The sequence below is a fragment of the Prorops nasuta genome, unplaced genomic scaffold (assembly GCF_024137725.1).
Source record: "Prorops nasuta isolate Cenicafe-Biocafe unplaced genomic scaffold, Cenicafe_Pnas_1.2 PNAS00010, whole genome shotgun sequence".
NCBI lineage: Eukaryota > Metazoa > Arthropoda > Insecta > Hymenoptera > Bethylidae > Prorops > Prorops nasuta.
The window spans coordinates 3,289,901-3,311,553 of NW_027116807.1; the positions used below are offsets into that span (position 1 = coordinate 3,289,901).

Here is a 21,653-nt window from a genome sequence, read left to right on the forward strand (position 1 = left end):
GTGGCCAAAGCAATCTCCATCTCCTGGCCAGCTCAGCCTATCAACCTAATTAATCCCCGTCGTCCATATAACGACTTATGGAGATTCCCTTCCCTTCTGTCCAATTTGGGATCACCGAAAATCGACCGACGCACCGGGTTATTCTCAACTACCTCAAGGTCGAAGCGGGCGAATAATCAGCGACCTTGAAACTCGTGCCAGATACCATATCAGGCTCACGTCTGATTTTACCTTGATATTCACCCCTTATGAATTTTATCTCCATCTTATACCTTACTACTTTTTTAAAGTGTGACCTTGAATCTTCTACTGGCTGCAATCATACGTTACACTTATTGTCAGAAAACCGTTTTTCTTTTGTTTGTTTTTTTCTTGACACTGACATTTTGATGGATTCTGAATTCGATAATACCCTGTTGCGTTCAAGGGGGGATTTCTATTTCAAGTATTCGAAAATGGATTTTTTTAGGATTTGGTTTCGTTTAAAGTTCTAGGATAATTTTGTTGAGATTAGATACACAAAAATTTGTCCGTATAATTTTATTACTTAAAGATATTCTTTTAGATTCATTTCAGTGCTTATTATTCAAGATATATTTTTATGAACGTGGCATTCTCTGCACTGGAAATAGGAATTTCCTAGTGTGCTAGATGAGCAACATTTATAATGAAACAGGACGATTCTGGAGTATGAACCAAGCACGTCAGTTACATGAAGCGTATCAACGGTGGAATCAAAGGAGAGAAAATAAAAGAATGTAGTAGTCACGTATCGTTTATAGTCAGACGCAATGACTCTGGAGGATGAACTGACACGTCATGCCAGCCCCGTGGAATATCTCAGTGCGGTTCAATAATATTTATCCGCCGACTTTAAGGAAAACTTTATGACGTCATCGTCTCGATAAATACGCACACCTATCTCAATGGAGATTGGTGAAAAGACGAAAAATAAATTTCGCTTTTTGCACGTCCTTCGTCATTGTCCCAATCCATCTTAATAATAATAATTTACATTAAAAGGAATAATTTCATTGAATACCTGGCAATAACGTGTCCATTGACCTCGATTTCAATTACGTAAGCTTTTTACTCTATACTCTTTCCGTTGTACATCCACAAACGAGCTTTTCACGCGTTTATACAAAACGAATTTTCTGGCCAAATTTCCTGGAGGCGGGCGCACGTCCGTGAAATTCCAAAGGTCTGAGAAATTCTGTAGTACGGTAGCAGTGATCTCTGTTAGATCTTCGTAGATCAACGGAGATCTAACGACCGAGAGCGAAGCAGCCCCGACACGGTCATTGCAGTGTCTCGAGGCAATTGGACATTTTCCAGTTTTTCAACGCCTCGTCGAGAACCAAACGTTTCGCTTGAAAATTTGAAAATTCAGAATTCATCTATCTAGTGGAGAAATTCGCAAAGATCAATCAATTGTTCGATATAACTAGTTGGTCCTGATATTTATCTCGTTTTAAATTTATTTTATACATTCGATTTATTCTGTAAAATAAGGAAGTAGGAGAATGGGTGATTTTTGGTTTATAGTGAATCGACTGTAAGATTACCATGAGTTTAAGCTAGCAGTGCATTCCCATGCGTCAACATGCCACATCGTTCAAAGCAACAGCCAGGCAGGAATTGAAGCCCCTTTCGAACGTCTATTAATAACTCGATACCGAAATTTGCGTCCCTTCGAACACGCGTCTTCTCCATTTGCCACGAAATCCGATTAAGCACGCAAATATGCGTAAACTCGCTTAACCACATAGACAATCTGTTTAAACCACGATAATTGTTAAGTAACAAAAACTACTGAAAAATTTTAAGGAAATTATCTACATGCAAATGGGTCGACTCTTATATTAAAATATGCATCAAGAGTTTTTGCAATAATAATAAAATAAAAACAAAAATAAGATGCCGAAGAATTTCGCTTCATCATCAATCTTGGCTCGATTTGATTTTATTTTCAGTCCTAAACGTAAGCCTTGCGTTAAATATTGACGGATATAGCAATCAACCGATTACTAATCAAGTAAATTAAACGTATATGTATACTACTAATAAGATACAGGAGTGCAACCCGAGAGATATACATTATCAAACTAATTATGGTCCGAAGAATCATTTCGGTCTGAGTCTCGTTCGAGAAGAGAGACTCTCGATTATTCCATGCGATAAACAGAAATAAACTTTTCCATTTCAAAACCTGACGCAATGTTCGATAGTTTTTTTTTCCTAATCAAGAAACGTCTGAAATCTCACAAAGATTTAGATGATTTTTACCAGGTCGTGATTAGACGCGGAGCTCTCGCGTTTGCGTTTGAACGTCGCAAATATATCGATGAGTATATGCATACAATAGAGAGGTGCAGTAAGGAATGAGATTTAATAGAGTCTCACGGCTTGTCAGCAATTTGAACCATGTGTGATCTAAAATAATCCAAGAGCTTGGGGCTTGCGAATTCTGTGCTGTCACCAAAACAGATGTGGTTCCTGGAAAACATCGTGCTCCCTTTGAGCATGTGCAATTGCAAGGCGTACGTCGCATCGGGAGCATGGTGGCGCCGATAATAGGTCATACCAAAGATCACAACAAGACACGCGCAAATGGCTTACTCCAATTTTATCAATCAAAATAAAGGAGCGACCCTGCAGCATTTCAATCGATATCAAGCCAATTCCATGTATCTCGCTCGATCAAGATTATTGCATGCATTAATCGAATAAAAATAATCGCAAATAATTTTCAAACGACTAGTATATATAGTGTATTATTGATAATCCGTTTGTTCAAAAACAAGAAAACTATCATTTAACTGTTCGACAAAGTATAATTCATATGGTAGGCTCCGGAAATGGATTGATCGAGCTGTTAACGCGACTCTAATCAATTTCTGTAAATCAGAAATGGCACTAGACGGATACACAGAGGCGACATCGAGAATAGGCGAAAATAGATCGGTTGCGCAACTTGTTGGTAAATTAAGATTGTGACGAGGGTGGATGCCATAAGGAATGTTTATTGCGAGGCCGCTGGGACATGTGTCTATGAAGCCTATAATCGCGCGCGCGAGCAGGCTTATCCATTCGCGTATCGAAGCTTTCATTCGAGATTTGCCAAATATGCTATATTTGCTGCACGATAAAATCCACATCCTTGGGGAGGAAAAAGGATGGAATGAAGCAGGTGTACACGCACACTTGCTAAATACTGATTAAAGGGGACCACTTCTCCAGTAGACGTTGCGGAAAAGATTAATCACTTCCGGCTTTCTCGCTTGTCAAATCTCCACCGTTCCCACCGAATACGATCGTTCAGTTATATATGAGCGTTTTGGCACCGATCGTGTGCACTTCGATTAATATTGCATCACTCGTATATACTGGCTGTAAGCATCTTTCGCTATTATCCATTCAATTGCTGAAAATGTATCAACGATACGACTCAATCAGCAAACTTTCACCCCTTTCCCCGTATCATATAGTAGATCCAAACACAATTTATCAGTTGCTGCCTAAGCTGCGAAGATACCGAGTTTAAAAACGATTTAGTCTTTTTGTATATACAGTTTCATTTGTAGGAAGTATATTTAAAGAATTGATATTAACATTTCTTGATATAAATATTAAAAACTTTATTAAAAAATAATCATACTCGTACAACAAATAAACATAAAATTTAGGTCTCGGAAAATTAGCCAACAGTAGATTTATTAATTGATATAATTCTCAGGAACGCATGGCATTAATCAAGCGCTTAGAATTTTATTTGCGACGATTAAATGGAAAGTTTGTGGTAAAATTATGGAAATGATACATCACTTCCGGCTTTTACGGCTGCTATAATTTCCGGCGTATTCCAAATTCTAAAGCGTACCACAGTGCTATACAACTAGTGCTGCGCACCTGGCAGGTGCCACCGTTCAACATATATTAAAGAGCACTCAAAAGATATCTATAAGTAATAAAGACTCTTGGCTGAAAAATTACAGGAAAATCTTGACTCGATATAGATAATGACAATTGTCATAAGAGTATAATAATAATTAATCTCGACGCGCACAAAGCGTTGAAGATATTATTTTTAATAAAATATAATGGAATTCTGGTACACGTTTGCCAAGAATGTTGATCGTCAGTTAAAGATAGAAGTCGTTATTCGTTTCTTTTCCTAAATAATAACGTATTATTCATACAATTATGTAAAATATTACGAGTCAAGCGTGGTGGTTTCCAACGGATCTTCCTTCTATTTTCGTTGAAGCCGGTAATAAACATGGTAAAAGTCAATGATTACTGACGTAGAAGGTAGTCGCAAAAAAATCTTTATCACTGGTCAAAAATACGGAGTCTGTCATTGGCCTTACAAACTATATTGATTTTCATATCTTAACAAATTTTCATTGAGACTGCAGCCGTAGCTGAGAGTCGAGAGGAAGCTCGATTCAGAGAAATGATGTAGCGATTAATATATATACATATATATATTTTTGTATATTAATTGAAAGAGATTCATAGAACTGTACGAGAAACGATAGTATATAGAAGAATAAGAGACAAGTTGCAAATGAAAGTGAGAAGAAGAAAAAGAAGAAAAATAAAGGAAACGCATATTATTGGACGATGGAGAGAAGGTAGAGAGTAAGAGTAGGAGAGACCGAATCTAAGATTATTTCGGGAACGGACGGAGATACTTAAACCGGGCCAACGTCGACGGAACGGAGCGAAACTGAGTGAACGAAGCTTTCGGGCTTGAGTCATCTTCATCGGTTCGGATTTGGCTCCCTCGCAGAATTACGCATGACAACGTAATAAGCAACGTACTCTCCTTCTCTTTACCATCCTCTTCTTCCGCTACAGCCCCACTGCTTCTATTCTCTTCCACTGGGTACTCTCCAGCTTTTATACTTCTACCTCTACTTCTACTTCCCTCTTTTCGCTCACTGAAAATACCGAAGCCCGGGATCGGATAAACACACTCGCCGAAAAGTTGACCCATTTCCTTTGCCCTGCGGTATTTAAAGGCCAACTCCAAGGCTGCCTTCAACTTTGCACCACCACCATCGACTCCCCCCCCCCCCCCCCCACCCTCAAAATACCCTACACTCATCGCTTTTCAATTAACATCCAATCTTCATTTTTACATTTTCATTTTTCTTTCGTTTTAATCTGTATAATAGTAAAATCATTGCTGGATTGTTTTAAATATATAATTACGACTTAAATAACTCAGGCATTTTCTTCGTTTGAAATACGATTAGTAAAATCTTGATACGAGCAAATGATTTTTACTATTTAGGAATATTTTTATTTTCAAACGCTACAGGAAGAGATTTTTCAAGATCAATGTGGATGCATTTGGCAGTTAGAGAGCAGGAGAAACTACTAGCAGTATTGCATTACTCGTGTTTTTCGTTGTTGAAGAAGAGAAGTACCGTGGCAACGACGCCAAAATCGCAGCCAAAGTCGACGCCAGCCACCAAATACCACGTCTCATCTCGAGAACCGACCGACCCACTATTGCCATCGCTTTACCCTCGCTCTAACTAATTTAACAGATTTATCCAATCAATAGGATTATTCTTTTCACATAATTTCATCCGAAAAACATTTTTTTTTTCTTAAAAATCAACGATAATAATTTAATTTTCGATAATTTCTACACGTTAAAAAATTTTATTTATTCTGAAAATTATCCTTATTTATTTATTCGTCATTTACTGATAAATGTGATATTTATGTTTATAATTTCTTTTTTATCAATTAATCATTGCACAAAAGAGTATTTTGCTGAAAAAAAAAAAAGTAAAAACAAACTTGACCCCGACGTGATTTGAACACGCAACCTTCTGATCTGGAGTCAGACGCGCTACCGTTGCGCCACGGAGTCATATGATAATCTTTTGTTAAGAATCGTAACTACTCCGACAATTGATATCAACTTAAGTAGATATTATTCTATTTATTATTTAAATTTCCTTATTTTAAATATAAAAAATCATCTGTTTCTATACATAGGAATAAGTTACTAAAAATTTTGGGAAACTGGAAATATAAATCCCCATTTCTGTTACCTATGCTTCTCCCTCCACTGCACATATTATAAAAAACGATAAATTCTATTATTGATTTGTATAATTTTAATTTAACCTAGAATTTTTTATATTATTAGAGAAAATATTCGGCGTGTGTTTTTTGATTATAATAATTGATAGTTTATAAATTTATTACTATTCACAGGAAGACTGCTTTAACCGTTAATTTACTATAGAAATTTGAATTTCAAGGCGTCATCTTGGCGCGTCTTTAGACGGTCTTTCACTCCATTTGGTTGCTCTATTCCTTGTTAGTTTGTTACCCGCCAAAAACACAATGTTGGCGGTATGTTAAATCGTTTAAACTATAATTTGGATTAAATTTAAAAAAATTATGTTAGTGCACAATTATTTAGTACTGTCATTTTTTTGATAAAGAAAGGTAAGTTTTTTTCACTTTTTACAACCGAATATTTAAGGTTAATGATTGTATAAATTTTTAAAACAATACATTATTATTACATTTGTGATATAGATTGAATTAAACATGTTTGTTTATTACATAAAGAATATCATTTAATATATCTCTGTATTAGACTTCTTGTTTCTACACATAAATATTTGCATTTGACAGTACTCATTTTTATTACCTATTTGTTAGGTTAACTGCATCAATTGTATAGTGTGATTTATGCTGCATAATGTTAATCAATGATTAGTTAGAATCGTTTATGTTCCAGCCTCTGCTTATCAGATAATAATATTTTTAAAATCATATTTCTGTATTTAAGATGCCTGTAAATAGCCAGCCTGGTAATGATGCTTCTGACGAAGATATGGATGAAGAGCTGGGTGTGGATAGCGATGAGGAAGGGGGAATAAGAATTGATGAAAAGATCTATATACCTCCTCCACCAAAACTAGTTTCTGAATTTGATAAAACTGGGCCAAGATTGATGATTGCAAAAATTATTAATGAAAACTTTAAAAGCTATGCTGGTAAACAAATTATTGGACCTTTCCACAAAGTATGGTTACTGACATTAATACATATTGTATATTTTCTTTTTCTATGCCTCTTGATAATTCTCTTTTTATATTGCTTTTAACCTTTAGTGTTTCTCTTCAATTGTTGGACCAAATGGAAGTGGAAAAAGTAATGTTATTGACTCAATGCTATTTGTGTTTGGATATCGAGCAAGTAAAATTAGATCGAAGAAAATTTCTGTTTTAATTCATAACTCTAGTGAACATCCTAATATTAACAGCTGTACTGTATCTGTACATTTCCAAAGAATAATTGACAAGGTAAGTAAAAATAACAAAATTTATTTGTTACTAGTTTTATTGGCATACATTTACATAAATTTTTTTTCTTGTATTAGCCTGGGGCAAATTATGAAGTTGTCCCAAATAGTGAATTTATTATATCCAGAACAGCATTTAAAGATAACACCTCATATTATGAACTGAATAATAAAAAAGTACAATTTAAAGAAATTGCAAAACTCTTAAGATCTCATGGGGTTGACTTAGATCACAATAGATTTCTAATTTTGCAGGTAAGCACAATATAAAAAGTCTGACAATTTAAAGTAGCTATAACATTGATAAAATCTTAATTTTATTTAATATTCAGGGAGAAGTAGAACAAATAGCTATGATGAAGCCGAAAGGACAAACGGAACATGATGTAGGGATGTTAGAATTTTTAGAAGATATAATTGGTACTGTTCGATATAAGGAACCCTTGGAAAAATTATTTGAAAAGGTGGAAGCACTAACAGAGCGTAGAATAGAGAAATTAAATAGACTTAGAGTTGTGGCTCAAGAAAAGGAAGCATTGAAAGAGCCAATGCAAGATGCAGTACAATATTTGAAAATGGAAAATGTAATTATAAAACTCAATCATCAGTCTCTTCATTGCGAGAGGTAATAATATCTCTTTCTTAAGGCTACTTCTACAATAAAAAAGCTTATATTAATTAATTTATGTCTAGGCTAGGTACAGTGAAAAGTCTTGAAGAGCAAGAAGGAAAGAAGATCGATCTGGATAAAGATTTATCAGATTTGTTGGAAGAAATGACGAAAATTAAGGATGAAAAACACGAGAAAGATATAATGATAAAGGAAAAGTCAAAAAAATGGGATAAACTACAAACTCAAAAGGACGAAGCTACGGCGAAGTTTGATAATATAAGAAAAACAGACGAATCTCTTCATGCAGAATTGGTAGAGACCAATAAGCGTAGAAAAAATAATATTGCCTCGGTTAAAAGTGTAAGTTTTACGTCAGTAATTTCAGTTTGTTAGGATCTGAGCACATGATCAAATATTAATATTTGCGATTGAAATTTTTTAGGAGAAAAGTAAGCTCGAAGAATTACAGAGAGTTCCTGAAAAAAATAGTAAGGAAATCGAAGAGTGCGAGAGAATGGTAAAATTACTCACAGGCAAGAAGGAGAAAGAAGAAGAGGCATTGAACGATTTAATGAGTGGATTGCGTGAAAAGACAGAGCCTTTGCTTCAAGAGCGAGCTACATTGGAGAAAAAGCTTATATTACTTAGGAAGGATGTTGACGAAGCAAAGGGAGCTCTTGATATTGCTGAATCCGAACTACAATTGTATATATCAGAGGAGGGAGTAGAAAAACGTAAATTTGAAGAGATCAGAGAGACTTTGCAGAAAACAGCTGAAACGTTACAGCAAAGAGAAAAGCAACTTTCGGAATTTAAAAACAAAATACCATTAACTGAGAAAAGTTTGAAGGAGGCTGAGAATGAGTTGAAGGATGTTCAATCTCGTGAAATTCAAATGACTGAGAAGCTTAGAAGTATGAGAATGGTGGTTGAAGAGAACCGAGCAGCCATGCAAGCGAGTCATTCGAGAAACAGAATTTTGGACAGTCTAATGGAACAAAAAAGAAATGGAACACTTCCTGGAATCTATGGGAGATTGGTAATTATTACTTTATTAAACTGTAATAACGCATGATTAACATTGGTAAATTTTTAGGGTGACCTAGGTGCAATTGATGCAAAGTACGATGTTGCAATATCAACAGCGTGCGGAGCATTGGATAACATAGTGGTGGATTCTGTAAATACGGCACAGGCGTGCATCCAATTTTTACGGAATCATGATATAGGACGTGCTACCTTTATACCATTGGAGAAGCAGCAACGATTCTGGCCACAATGTAGACAAAAAATAAAAACTCCCGAGAATGTACCAAGATTATTTGATCTCATTAAGGTGGAGGACGAAAACGTATTACCGGCTTTCTATTTCGGCCTGCACGACACTTTAGTTGCAAATGATTTAGATCAGGGCACACGAATTGCTTATGGACCTAGACGATTCAGAGTAGTTTCCCTGAAAGGCGAACTAATTGAGTTATCAGGAACGATGAGCGGAGGCGGTAGAACAGTTTTAAGAGGACGGATGGGACAGAAAGTGGTACGTAATGAGCCATCAACTTCTGATGTTGAAAAGCTACAGGTAGAATTGGAAGAGGTATTCGAAGAATGCAATAGGCTGAAGGCAAGACAGCATCCCTTGAAGGATCAGATTCAAACTTTGTCTAATGCTTTAAAAGACATGACTGTTGATAGGGAGAAATACCGTATAGAAGTTCGAGCACTAAGAGAACAAGAGCCACAATTACAAAAGCAGCTTAAAATACAGGAAAAAAGAGCAGCAGAAACAGTTTCCGATCCAAAGAAGGTAAAGCAGCTGACACAATCGGTGGAGAAGGCAAGGAAACACTTTGAGATCGTACAAGATAAATCAAAAACTGTGGAAGTGGAGGTACAGCGTCTCAATAAACAAATAGATGATATCTCTGGTAATCGAGTGAAAGAACAACAAAAGAAAATAGGTAGTTTAGACAAATCTATAGAAAAAACCAAAGCAGAAATTTGCAGACTTCAAGTAGCTATTAAAACGGCCCAGAGAAATTTCACAAAAACCGAGCAGCAAATTATTAATCTTAAAGACGATGTTGTAAATTGCGAACAAAGAATCCGCAAGATTCAAGAAGAAAAAAAAGTTTTAGAAGAAGAGGCTAAAAATATTATAAATGAAATAACGGATTTAAATGAAGCTCTTGAAGAAAGAGATGAGTTGACTGCCAATTTAAAAGAGGAGATCAATGCTCTTCAGGCGCGCGAAAGTAAAATGAAGGCAGTGAAAATTGATCTTGATCAAAAAGTCAGTGAGATGAATAAGAAAATAAAAGAGCTTGAACGTAGAATTCCCGATTATACGAAAAGAATAGCGAATTTAAAACTCCATGATATACCAGGAGAAACTTTGGAGCCATTAAAGGAATTAACGGATGAAGAAGTGGCCGCTTTGAACAGGGAAACAGTTGCGGCATCTTTACAACGAGCGAAGGAAAAACTGCCATCCGATATCCCAAATATGCAAATAATTGCTGACTATCAGCAAAAAGATCAATTATATTTGCAGCGCGTAGCGGATCTCGAAGAGATATCCGCCGAACGTAATAAACTGAGAGATATTTATGAGTCCGCGCGAAGACGCAGAATGCAGGAGTTTTTGACAGGCTTCATGACTATTACAGGCAAATTGAAGGAGATGTATCAAATGATAACGCTGGGTGGCGATGCTGAACTGGAATTAGTGGACTCGCTAGATCCTTTCAGCGAAGGTATCGTTTTCAGTGTGAGACCGCCAAAGAAATCTTGGAAAAACATCAGTAATCTCAGTGGAGGTGAAAAGACGCTCAGCTCATTGGCACTCGTTTTTGCTCTTCATCATTATAAACCAACTCCTCTTTACTTTATGGATGAAATCGATGCAGCTTTGGACTTCAAAAATGTATCCATCGTTGCTAATTACATTAAAGAGAGAACAAAGAATGCACAGTTTATTGTAATATCTTTACGTTCCAATATGTTTGAGCTAGCCGATTATCTCGTGGGAATTTACAAAACTTATAACTCCACGAAAAGTATCACAGTTAATCTTGGCAAGTATTACGAAAATAATAGAATTCTTCCGCCGGTTCAGCTTATTTCTAAAAATCCTTATAATTCACAATTTATCAATAAGTCATCCACCCAAGTTCCAAATATGCAAAAGGAAAATCAATTGCACATACAGTCAACGTGTCCTGCGCAAATAGAAAATCCTGCAACGCCTATAAATAATCACCAAAATAATAGTCTCAAGTAAGTTATTTACAGAAATATTCTCAATATACTGAGAAACAGTAGGGAACAATCCATTTAAAATCTCTTAAATAGTTTTATAATTTAAATATCTACAGATAATTTAGCGAATGCCAATGACTTGCCATTGTATTTTAGTCATTATCATTTTCAGTTTATCTGATTTGACGTGCTGTCAAACTCCACAAAAGTCTAACACTGATCACAGAAGATCAGTAAGTGAAGACGACACAGGATCTGAGTCGAAGAAACAGCCTGCAAGGAAAAAACGAAAGACCTAGTTTTATTAGTAAGACTATAAATTATGAAATAAATAAATATAAGACTTAAATTCCCCGTGAAATTGTAAGTTTATATGTTTAACTTCAACTTATTCCAAGTCTGTTTTTCAATATCTCCTAATTTGTAAAAATGCGAATTTAATTAACTTTTATAATTAGGAATATCATTAAAATGTACATAATTTACCATACGAAGATGTATTTCCTCTAGTTTTTATATATTTGATGAATTAGATTAATATACGTTAAAAAATAATTTACTCAAATATAATTGCTTTATGTATACACATTCTGAAAAGTAGCAGTGCCTTTAATGAATAAGTTATCTCAAACTAATATTTTATATTGACATATTTTTGTGGAATAAATAAATCATAATAATCGGATTTAATCTAAACAGAAAAATGGCATGTGAATAAAAATAATAAAAGAGGAGAGCCAAGCTAGCGAACCTTTGGAGAACGACGAAATAATTTAGAGTATTAAACCGATTGTTGGACAGGATATACGTATGTATAAGTGACACAGGGGAAAAATGGAGTAGGAGCCATTTGGAAATCAGTGGGGCAGCTGATATAAGTATCGCGGAAAGTCTGATTATGTTGTTAATAGTGGACCGCGGTAACCAAAGATGACTGCTAGTGAGCCCGAAATTATCGACGATGGAGCTAACGTTGACGTTTCATCAAATGCCTCAGGTGCACACATAATACACGTATACATAGAGTGTTCACATACAAATTTCAGGAGAATTTAGTTACTATCGGACCAAAAGAGCTTTGCGCAAAAAACATACAATTTTTTGCTCTTCTTATTTTTGTTTTTCTTTTGCTGATAACACTGCTAAAATTGAAAGGTATCAGTGGTCTGACTCTTCAATTCCCGAAAGAAAGTCAATAACAATGCGTCAAACGTAAATTTCTCTTTATAGTATTTTACACTGAAATAGCAATATAGCTCATTCAGTATGGTCAGGACACAAATTCAGTGCATTTATCAGCTAATTAACTACTGAACTACGTCAACGTCTGCCATATTACACGAACTATATATTTTTTTAATTAGAAAATTCGAGGTATCTACCTTTTCGTAAATATTAAAATACGTTTGAAGGACACGCTCAGAAGGACTTCACACAAGAGTTAATTAAATACCTCACGTCGTTTCTGTGGTTAATTTTTCTTAAAAATTTTTATCTTTACGTTAATTCTCACAAAGTGTTATTAATCTTCATGACAAAGGTATGCTATATACATTTCAGATTCATAATGAAGTATCGTATAACATAAAACTAAAAATATATTATATTCCATCTTAAATAAACTTCCACTACGTTTCGAAAACGTCATAAAGATGTCACAAAAGATATTTTCTCACATTTTCTCAATGTTGTTTAGACCATTGTGCTGTGTCTTTCAGAATAAGCAATAAAAATTCGTGAAAAAACACTATTCTGTTTGCGATTTAAATAAAAATGTCATTATTATCTAACACTTTTGAAGTACAAATTGAAGCTGCGCAGGAATTAAAGTTTTGAAATTAAAATATTTCCTTATAATTACAATAATAATACTTCTAAGGCGAAGTATTTTTTGTTTTCATCAATTATCAAGAATTTATTTATCGTTATTGATAATCTTCTATTCTATTAGAATACCAACGTAAGCGATAACTCTTTTAACGCAATAAATGATTGCTGATGGTGATAATAATAATAATAATAATAACATAATGCAGTTAGTATAAAGTTTCGTTGAAAAATGTTGGAGTACGAAAACTTACAGTGTGGTAAAAATAAAGCGTTAAAACCTTTGGTAATGGGTCCGTGATTATCTGAAATGGTAATCAGGAGATAAAATTAATTTTACAACTAAAACTACTTTGTATTAAAGATAAGCAAAGCATAAGCGTTTAAACTTTGTTTCAACTATATATAATTCATCCCTTTCCCAACGCGTTATGATTTGCGAGAAACTTCATCGAAATGTTTTGTTGCTTCTTTTGCTGTTCAATAAGATTTTATCAAATGCAATAATCCTTATCTATCCATACAAGCGTTTCCCTTGTCAGGAATTGTTAAAAAAAACCGTAATCGCACAAGTTTCCATGCTACAGCACAGTCCCCACTCTTTTTACTTTATATCTATAGTATTTATTGTTTCTTTATAGGTTTCCTGGATTTTCCTACTTCCCTCTTTTCTTATCTTACATTAAATTTTTTTAAATTTCCCCATGTTTATTGCACACTTATAAGAATAACAAAATTACTTTTTAAGCTTTTGAACGGTCTATCATATATCTCCAAAATTATTTCGCTTGGATATATTTAATTAATCGTAAATTTAGCATAATCTTTCGAATATTTATTCTATGTTTTTTTCTCTTCTTTTTCCTTCATTTTACTGTTATTCCTTCATCCATCATTATATCATCGTTGCTCTTTATCTCACTTTTTCTTGTTTTCTTCTAATTTCCCTTTCTCTTTCTCTTTTTATATCCCCTTTTACAGCCATCTCTTCTGTCTTCCTTTCGTCCATACCTTTCGAATTTCCTTTGTTACAACAAGACCGCATACTTCCGTAATTACGCATTACCGGTGTAATTACACGAAGTAATGTAATACTGATGTTCCAATACATGTATTTATTACTTCATTAATGGAAATTTATTAAGAAGCTGACATTGAATTATATTACAGTCGTACATACTGATCTCTTCAACATTAACCGTGTCACAACACTTGGTAACACTCTGAAATATTATATATTCCTTCACAATTAAATAAAATATTAGTCTATAACAACAATAGTTTGTCAAATTTTACGCGTCTGCCAAAAGCTTTATAAGCGATTTGTGTTGGTATAATATTTCTTCAATTATAACATTTATCTGGACATTTTTAAGAAATCATCGAGACGAGATGATGATTGAGCAACTAGTTATCTTTTACTAAACATTGACCAATATTAAATTTTCCATACGCGTATATTCCAGATCAAATAATAATCGGCATTTAAATTACAAACGAAAAATTCCATACTATGAAGATCAACGGCTTGATATCTCCGCTGTGCAGAGCATTAGCTAATAGTTCTCTTATCGTTTGGCAGAGCGCAATTGTTTGTAAATTGCGGAATGTTGTAAAATCACAACGGAAGTGTTCAATTATGTAAACGGTCCATTAGAAGTGCGAGAATTGTTTTCTCAAAACAGTTGCAACGATGTAAACTGTAACTGAACAATTAATTATTTTTTTAATTTATTTGCTCCGATCCTTCGACTGTTAAATCATTTTCAAGGTTTATCTCGATTCACTTACGTTATTGAAAGACAACAGATACTCTTTTACGTTTATTTGATTGAGAAATGGTGTAGGATGATTATAATAAGAGCTTCTTGGTTTTAGGCAGAATGGGCATCAGGCATCTACAGGCGTTTCTCCTATTCTTGGGGATGACCATTGGTTATTCAATGCGGGTGAATATGTTCGTTGCTATCGTCGCTATGGCCAATTCCTCTACGGCAAATCCCGATTTTGAGGTATTAAATGCGAATCTAGCGACAGTAGTTTATTAAACTTTATTATCATAAATTAATCATTTTCTTTTGATTCAGTGAGATAAATATTGCTGTAATTAAAACACTACAGTTGGAGAAACCCTTATATTACAGAAAAATCGACGAAGTTTATAAAATAGTTTTAAAACGGTTAAATGCAATACGTTGTTAACGGTAAAATCATGAAAAAGACAGAAATTAAGAGTGGTAGTGGTCAAAATCTATTTAATTTGTCAAGCGTAAAAATATGTAATGACCTTTTTTTAATTAAATCACCAGGACAGGTTGAGTGATTGTATATAGTTTATTGATCTTCAAGAATTGTTAGTTGCGGAAATTCTACCAGGTAATCAATAAAAAAAAAACACTGTTTTTTATTAAAGCTAATGAACTTGCACGTATACTTCTGCGTAATACGCGTATCCTCGTCGATCATCACATTCCATTAGGTCATAGTTATAAAACATTCTTACACCGAGTAAGTTGTATCATTGAGACGGAAAATTTTATTTCTTGTTTAAATTAAATTAATTGATGCAACCACTATTATCTTTACAAGAGATTTAATTGTAGAGCAAATGTCGTATTATAAAAGTGACAGAGTTGTGTCAAGGTAAAAAATGAGCTCGAGAAATGTCAGTTTTCCTGTAATTGCACAAGTAGGGTATATCTACCGTTGTATACAATAACTTTTTTATTATCTTTTACCACTTGTTTCCGGTAAATTGAATAATTTATAATAATCAGATTATTATTTCTTTACTATTTTTGCAGAAGAAACTTTGCGACGCGATACAATAATTTATCGTTTTAAACGAATTTATTATCTGCAAGAAAAACTTGCTTAAAATCTTTTATTTGCATTAACCGTTTTAATCGATTAACCTTCGCTAATAGCAACTGTAAAAAGCACGTCCTACGTTTGTATGCAGGGAAATTTTTTCGCTTTGTCTCAATATATGCATATACCACAAATGTAAATATGTCGTCGGCTAAAAAGGAATTGGTAGCTCTCAGACCGTATCTTATATATAATTCGCGGCTTAACGTATCTAAATTTATTTAGACTTGTCAGGAAATCTGAATACAATAAAGATAATTTTTGATATCGGAATTAAAGCAACGTCATGATATCGTTATAAAACTAATATGTGAATTTGCGAAGAGTTTTGATATTCGCGTTAAGATTGGCCGAATTATTGTTGCATTGCAAGGACTATGGGTGGGACGCGGATGAGAAGGCAACGATCCTAAGTTCGTTCTTTTGGGGCTACACCGTGATGCAGTTGCCAAGTGGATACCTGGCGAACGTCTGGAGCGGCCAAAAGTTGCTCGCGTCTGGAGTTCTCATCTGCGGAGTTTTCAATCTCTTGATGCAGGCTGCTGCACATTACGGTGACGTCATTGCAGTCTGCGCGTGCAGAGTGGGAATGGGCCTGTCGCAAAGCTGTCTTTTACCCTGCATCCACACTCTCTTGTCAAAATGGGTACCACCCAACGAGCGAGCACGATTAGGTCTGTTGAGCATCGTTATATAATATTATTCTGATTACCATTTCAACCCCCCTCCCCTTCCACAAGTTTTCACTCAACTCGTGTTCCCGGTTTAAAGCTGCGGAATATACTCAAACACACACACACACACATTATACTTATCTATACATATACGTATACTTGTTTAGTAAGTTTAAACAATAATGGGAAATTCATTTCGCTTCGAGACAGGAACATTCGCCTATGCTGGAGCACAATTCGGAACGGTTTTTGCCCTTCCTGTTTCTGGATGGGTAGCTGCCTCAAGTTTGGGATGGCCATTCGTATTTTACATATTTGGCGGATTAGCGATAATTTGGTCAATCCTCTTCTTTATCTTCGGAGCTGATTCACCTTCGGAACATCGCAGTATTTCCATCGAGGAAAAATCATACATCGTGCAAAGTCTCATGATTGATCAAGAAATTCAAGAAATCAGCACAGAGGTATATAAATCATAACACATACGAGTGCTTTCAAATACAAATTTTTAAACAATTTTCTCAACTACGTCATTCTCGAGAGATAATCAATGCTGCGGTAAATTCAACTTACTGCATTATTACGCAACATACCCTACAGGCTATTAAACAATTGAACGGAGCCGGTTAAAAAATCCAGAAAACACCAGATTTTAACTCTCAGTGGTTATTACGCGAAATTCATAGATCTAAAAATCATCCATGCGTATTGCACGTGTTAGAAGAATAAATATCTAAACTTTGCCTCTTCATTATTTATATGCATACATTAATTTTTAGAACATTTCCTGTATTTCACATTATTAATAATAAAAATTCCGGGGATTTACCGCTGATTTAGTGCTGACGATTATATGTTGAGCGTTCCAGATCGTACTTGGAATTTTCATGAAATTATTTATGAGGTTTCTACCGAAGGAATTCATAGGATACGTTAATTTTCTGTCATTATCATTGTTTCCCGAGCATCAACTTATTCTTAGCGCGGTCGAGCATCGCAATTCAAATTATCATTAAATTATGATTAACGCGCTTATCATAGCGAGTCTCAATGGTTTTATCAGGATTTTCCACTTAATTTTAGCCTTTCTCCCCGTGTCCCCGGATTCCAATAACCCAAGTGTAATTCACGTAATCCACATAACAATTGCAAATTGCAGTTACATGTGAAAATTGTTGCTCTACTCGGTTTGTATATATATATATATATATATATATACGAGTTTCAAATTTATCCACGGGGCAAAATACTTTGCCATGCAGAAAGGAAGTGCAGAGCCATCGAGATATTTCATGAATACTTCAACGTACTCGTCGAACATTGCATTCCTGTACAATTGTTTTTGCGTAATAAAACTGATTAATTGCTATACCGTGGGAAAAGACTTATTGTATATTTGCTCGTGTACAGGGCTCTATCAGACATCGAGGATCCTACGATCAATGAGAATTTGATTTTTTTTTTACTATTTTAAATCAATTATCACGTGTAAATACTAGAATAAATTTTTCACATATCTATCGCATTTCGCTCCTCGTAAATTTCCAGTTACTCGATAATTCAAGAGTTGTCTCGCTTTATTATTCTGTCCAATATCTTGTTAAACGTCGCGTAGTGTAACGTTTTTATTATTACCTAGCGCGTTTTTCAATTTTTTTGTTTTAATTTACCAATAAATAAGATGTATCGCACGAATTTACTCGACTTGTCCATTCTCGAGCTCGCCAGATAATTCAAAAATTTCTATCTAGCCTGAATACCTTGTAAATACCTCTTTCAGCCGAGCATATGAATTTCAGCAATTTTATCAAGCATTTGTGTGTATATACTAGCAGTATAAATCCTGCAAGTAATAAATACACTCAAGTAATGCTGCTTTGGTAATTTCATCACGAATAACCGAATGAATAAAATATAACGAACCAGTATATCACGATTTGTCCAAGAAGTTTCAGCAAATCTTTACTTATTTACTCGTTAAATCTTAATTTTTGAATATTATTTCAGTAAAATGTTTAATAAACAAAGATAGGTAATTAAGAATAAAAAAGGAATATTCTTTCGTCCAGTGTATTATTTAGAGAGATTTTCAAGGATTAAATTCATTTTATGAAATGCTCGTTTGAATAGTAATAGTAAATGTATACTAGTAAAACTAGTTTTGTAATTTTGTCACGTAGCCAGAATGTCTAAATTCCTAAAATATGAAGAAAACGAATATTTTCAATTGAAGTTGGGCACACGTGTAGCATAAGTTTTCATTTCATCAACTCATATTAGATACGTGAAATGATATAATTATCGATTCTTATAGAGAATATCTACAATTAATAATATTCGAACAAAATTACTAATTAAATTTAATTCATCAAGAATAATGCTTCATGATTATTTTTTATTTATATAACAGAAACTAAAGGTTCCATGGAAGAGTATTCTAACGTCAGTACCCATGTGGGCGATTATAATAACCCATTGCGGTCAGAATTGGGGTTACTGGATGCTTTTGACGGGAATGCCAAATTTCATGAACGCTATACTTGGCTACAACATACAAAAGGTTCGTTTCATAAAATTTTTTATTGAATTTATCGAGTAAGAATATAGTAATAATTATTATTATGACCTAGAGAAAAAAATTGTTTAATATTTTGATAGAATGGAACAATGTCAGCCTTGCCCTATCTGGTTATGTGGATTCTCAGTTTTCCCCTCAGCTGGTTAGCCGACTTTGCGTTGAGGAAGGGTATAAGCAGATCGATAGTGAGAAAAATTTGCAACACTATGGCTTTTTGGGGACCAGCCGTTGCTTTGTTAGTGCTTGGCTTAGAGCCCGGGGTTAAGGACACGATTGCAGTGGCCATTTTGGTAGTAGCCGTTGCCCTGAACGCTGGTGCACTATGCGGTTTCCAAATTAATCACATCGATCTGAGTCCCAATTTCTCCGGTACTATGATGTCCATAACAAATTGCTTAGCGTCGATCGTTGCTGTCGCTGAACCACTTCTAGTTAGTAAAATCATCACCAAAGAGGTAAGATCATTAAATTCTACGATCTAAAGTCGATCTCTGTTACACTTGAATTTTCTTTATTTTTAGACCGATGCCTCGCAATGGTCAACAGTATTCTTTTTATCAGCGGGAATTTATTTCACGGCGAATCTAGTCTTTCTCATATTTGGTCAGGCAGTTGTTCAATCATGGAACGATCCTAAGGTTAAAAATCATCGAACAAACGAAAAGATGTAAAAGATTGTAACGACATTTCCTTTTAGCTTAGTGTACTATCAGACTGATGAATTACTTATGTGTAAGTATGTACAGTAGTTATTGTTTTCGTTGTATATAGTTACATATACAATGAAACGGTTACTTCCGTAAAAATGTCTTCAAGAACCAAAACTTGCAATGTTTAAAGCTTTGCAAATTGTTATTAAATGTTATAGTCATTAGTTTGTAATTTAACGTTTACCAATATTATAATAATATAAGTTTTATTTATTTTATAATATTTTCATACTTTTGTTAAAGTATAATATAAATATTTTTTAGTTTATTTTTCCAAGACTATTGTTATTTCAAAATAGATTAAATTATTTTTAAGTAGTACGATAAATCTTGCAGAGGCTAAATCGTGGATAATTGTATCGACTTCGATAGAAAAGGTTAGTGTAAAATTAACAGAGAATCATCCAAGAATCATGTTTTAGTTTAATAAAGAGTATTTGCTTGCGTCATAAGGAAATTCACGCTTTATATAAACAAAAAGCCATGATTAAATAGTTATTCTGCGCATAGACTTGGATCAACAAAATGATAAAATGTTAAGTCGATGGCCTTTCTATATAGATTAATTACTAGATAATACCAAACATATATCCAGATTTTAATAGTTTAGCAATTCTCAGACGTTTTGCAGAAACAATTGTGGTTTTATCGACAAACAAAGTATTTTTGAAATCTCAATCAATTTTCAGTAAATTCATATACTACGTATATATATTTTAATATAAATATATATCGATTTCTCATTTCTTTTTATTATTGATTAGCATTGCTTAAAATATTAATATATTTATGATGGGAGTAAATATGTACGTGGTCTATAAACTTACACAAAAATAGTGAATTTCCTTGGAAGTTTCCCACCTGTCAATGGGATGAAGGATACTTTTGTTGCTATTCAATCTTGAGTAAGTATCATATAGATATATCGGATTGTCCCATCACTTTATCGTTATCGATTAGCATTTAATACACTTGAAGACGAGTAAAGTGAATCAAAGCAAAAACGAATTCAATCTATTCAAAGATCTTGTTATACGGAAATCTTTATCTTTGTGGGGCAAAGAAATCATTTGCCAGCGTGAGATTATCGAAATGCCGGTCACTTTTGTTTTCTCTCGGTAGACTGTTGTCGGTTGCATTATCAGAATACAGGATAATAATTTAATCAGTCGTAGGATAACAAGGAGAAACGAATTACGAGTAGGAGAATGCTGGGTCACCATCAATCGCTTATCGCTCAAATATTTCTTACGATTTCAGCGCGTCATTCAAATTATTCGTATCGATCTTGGAAAAATCAATTGGAATTATACGATATTCGTAAAATACATCATTGTCACTTAAATCAATGCTATAACTATTAATCCCCCTTTAAACTATTCGATTTAATCTCTCTCTCTCGACTCTCCAGAAAATTATTCCAGTAAGACACTGTAATGACCTCTGGGATATTTGTGCGATCTCGAATTAAAAAAAAGTCTGAATAATGCGATATTCTAATATTTACCTTAACGTACGTGACGGACATTTTTGCAAATATAGATTATATTGTATAAAGACAGCTACACATACGCGGAGAGGAATGCACAAGCTGCGAACAAAGATGCACTTAACGAAGAGTTTATAAAAGAAGGTGACAATATTCAACAGTGCATAATTCATCAATCATGTAATAATAAACGCTCATTTTTTCTGGTTTTTCTTCGTAAAACGAATACAGTCTCTCGTGTCCCAAAAATGGTGTGATTTTTCGAGATATGTGTCTCAAGGT

General features: G+C 34.2%; 2 protein-coding genes and 1 non-coding gene across 7 annotated transcripts; 2 read left to right on the top strand and 1 right to left on the bottom strand.

Annotated features, from left to right (window-relative positions):
• Positions 1-5,824: 5,824 nt before the first annotated feature.
• Positions 5,825-5,896, bottom strand: TRNAW-CCA (transfer RNA tryptophan (anticodon CCA)). Its single transcript has one exon. It is a non-coding gene; the product is annotated as a tRNA-Trp (tRNA).
• Positions 5,897-6,333: 437 nt separating this feature from the next.
• On the top strand, positions 6,334-11,947 carry glu (structural maintenance of chromosomes 4-like protein gluon). The gene is made up of 9 exons (XM_066732639.1): positions 6,334-6,483; positions 6,833-7,069; positions 7,158-7,349; positions 7,427-7,603; positions 7,681-7,973; positions 8,042-8,321; positions 8,404-9,000; positions 9,058-11,240; positions 11,395-11,947. The coding sequence occupies exons 2-9, from the start codon at positions 6,833-6,835 to the stop codon at positions 11,519-11,521; spliced, it is 4,086 nt and encodes a 1,361-aa protein (XP_066588736.1). The 5' UTR covers positions 6,334-6,483; the 3' UTR covers positions 11,522-11,947.
• A 190-nt stretch (positions 11,948-12,137) lies between these two features.
• LOC136776791 (putative inorganic phosphate cotransporter) lies at positions 12,138-20,150 on the top strand. 5 transcript variants are annotated; one of them, XM_066732640.1, is made up of 7 exons: positions 12,138-12,219; positions 14,928-15,061; positions 16,294-16,594; positions 16,805-17,058; positions 19,005-19,154; positions 19,253-19,627; positions 19,694-20,150. In XM_066732640.1, the coding sequence occupies exons 1-7, from the start codon at positions 12,153-12,155 to the stop codon at positions 19,841-19,843; spliced, it is 1,431 nt and encodes a 476-aa protein (XP_066588737.1). In that variant the 5' UTR covers positions 12,138-12,152; the 3' UTR covers positions 19,844-20,150. The 5 variants fall into 5 exon arrangements, with proteins under 5 accessions (XP_066588737.1, XP_066588740.1, XP_066588738.1 ...); XM_066732643.1 differs by having other exon boundaries at positions 12,140-12,219; positions 14,932-15,061; XM_066732641.1 differs by lacking the exon at positions 12,138-12,219 and adding an exon at positions 13,292-13,362.
• Positions 20,151-21,653: the final 1,503 nt, after the last annotated feature.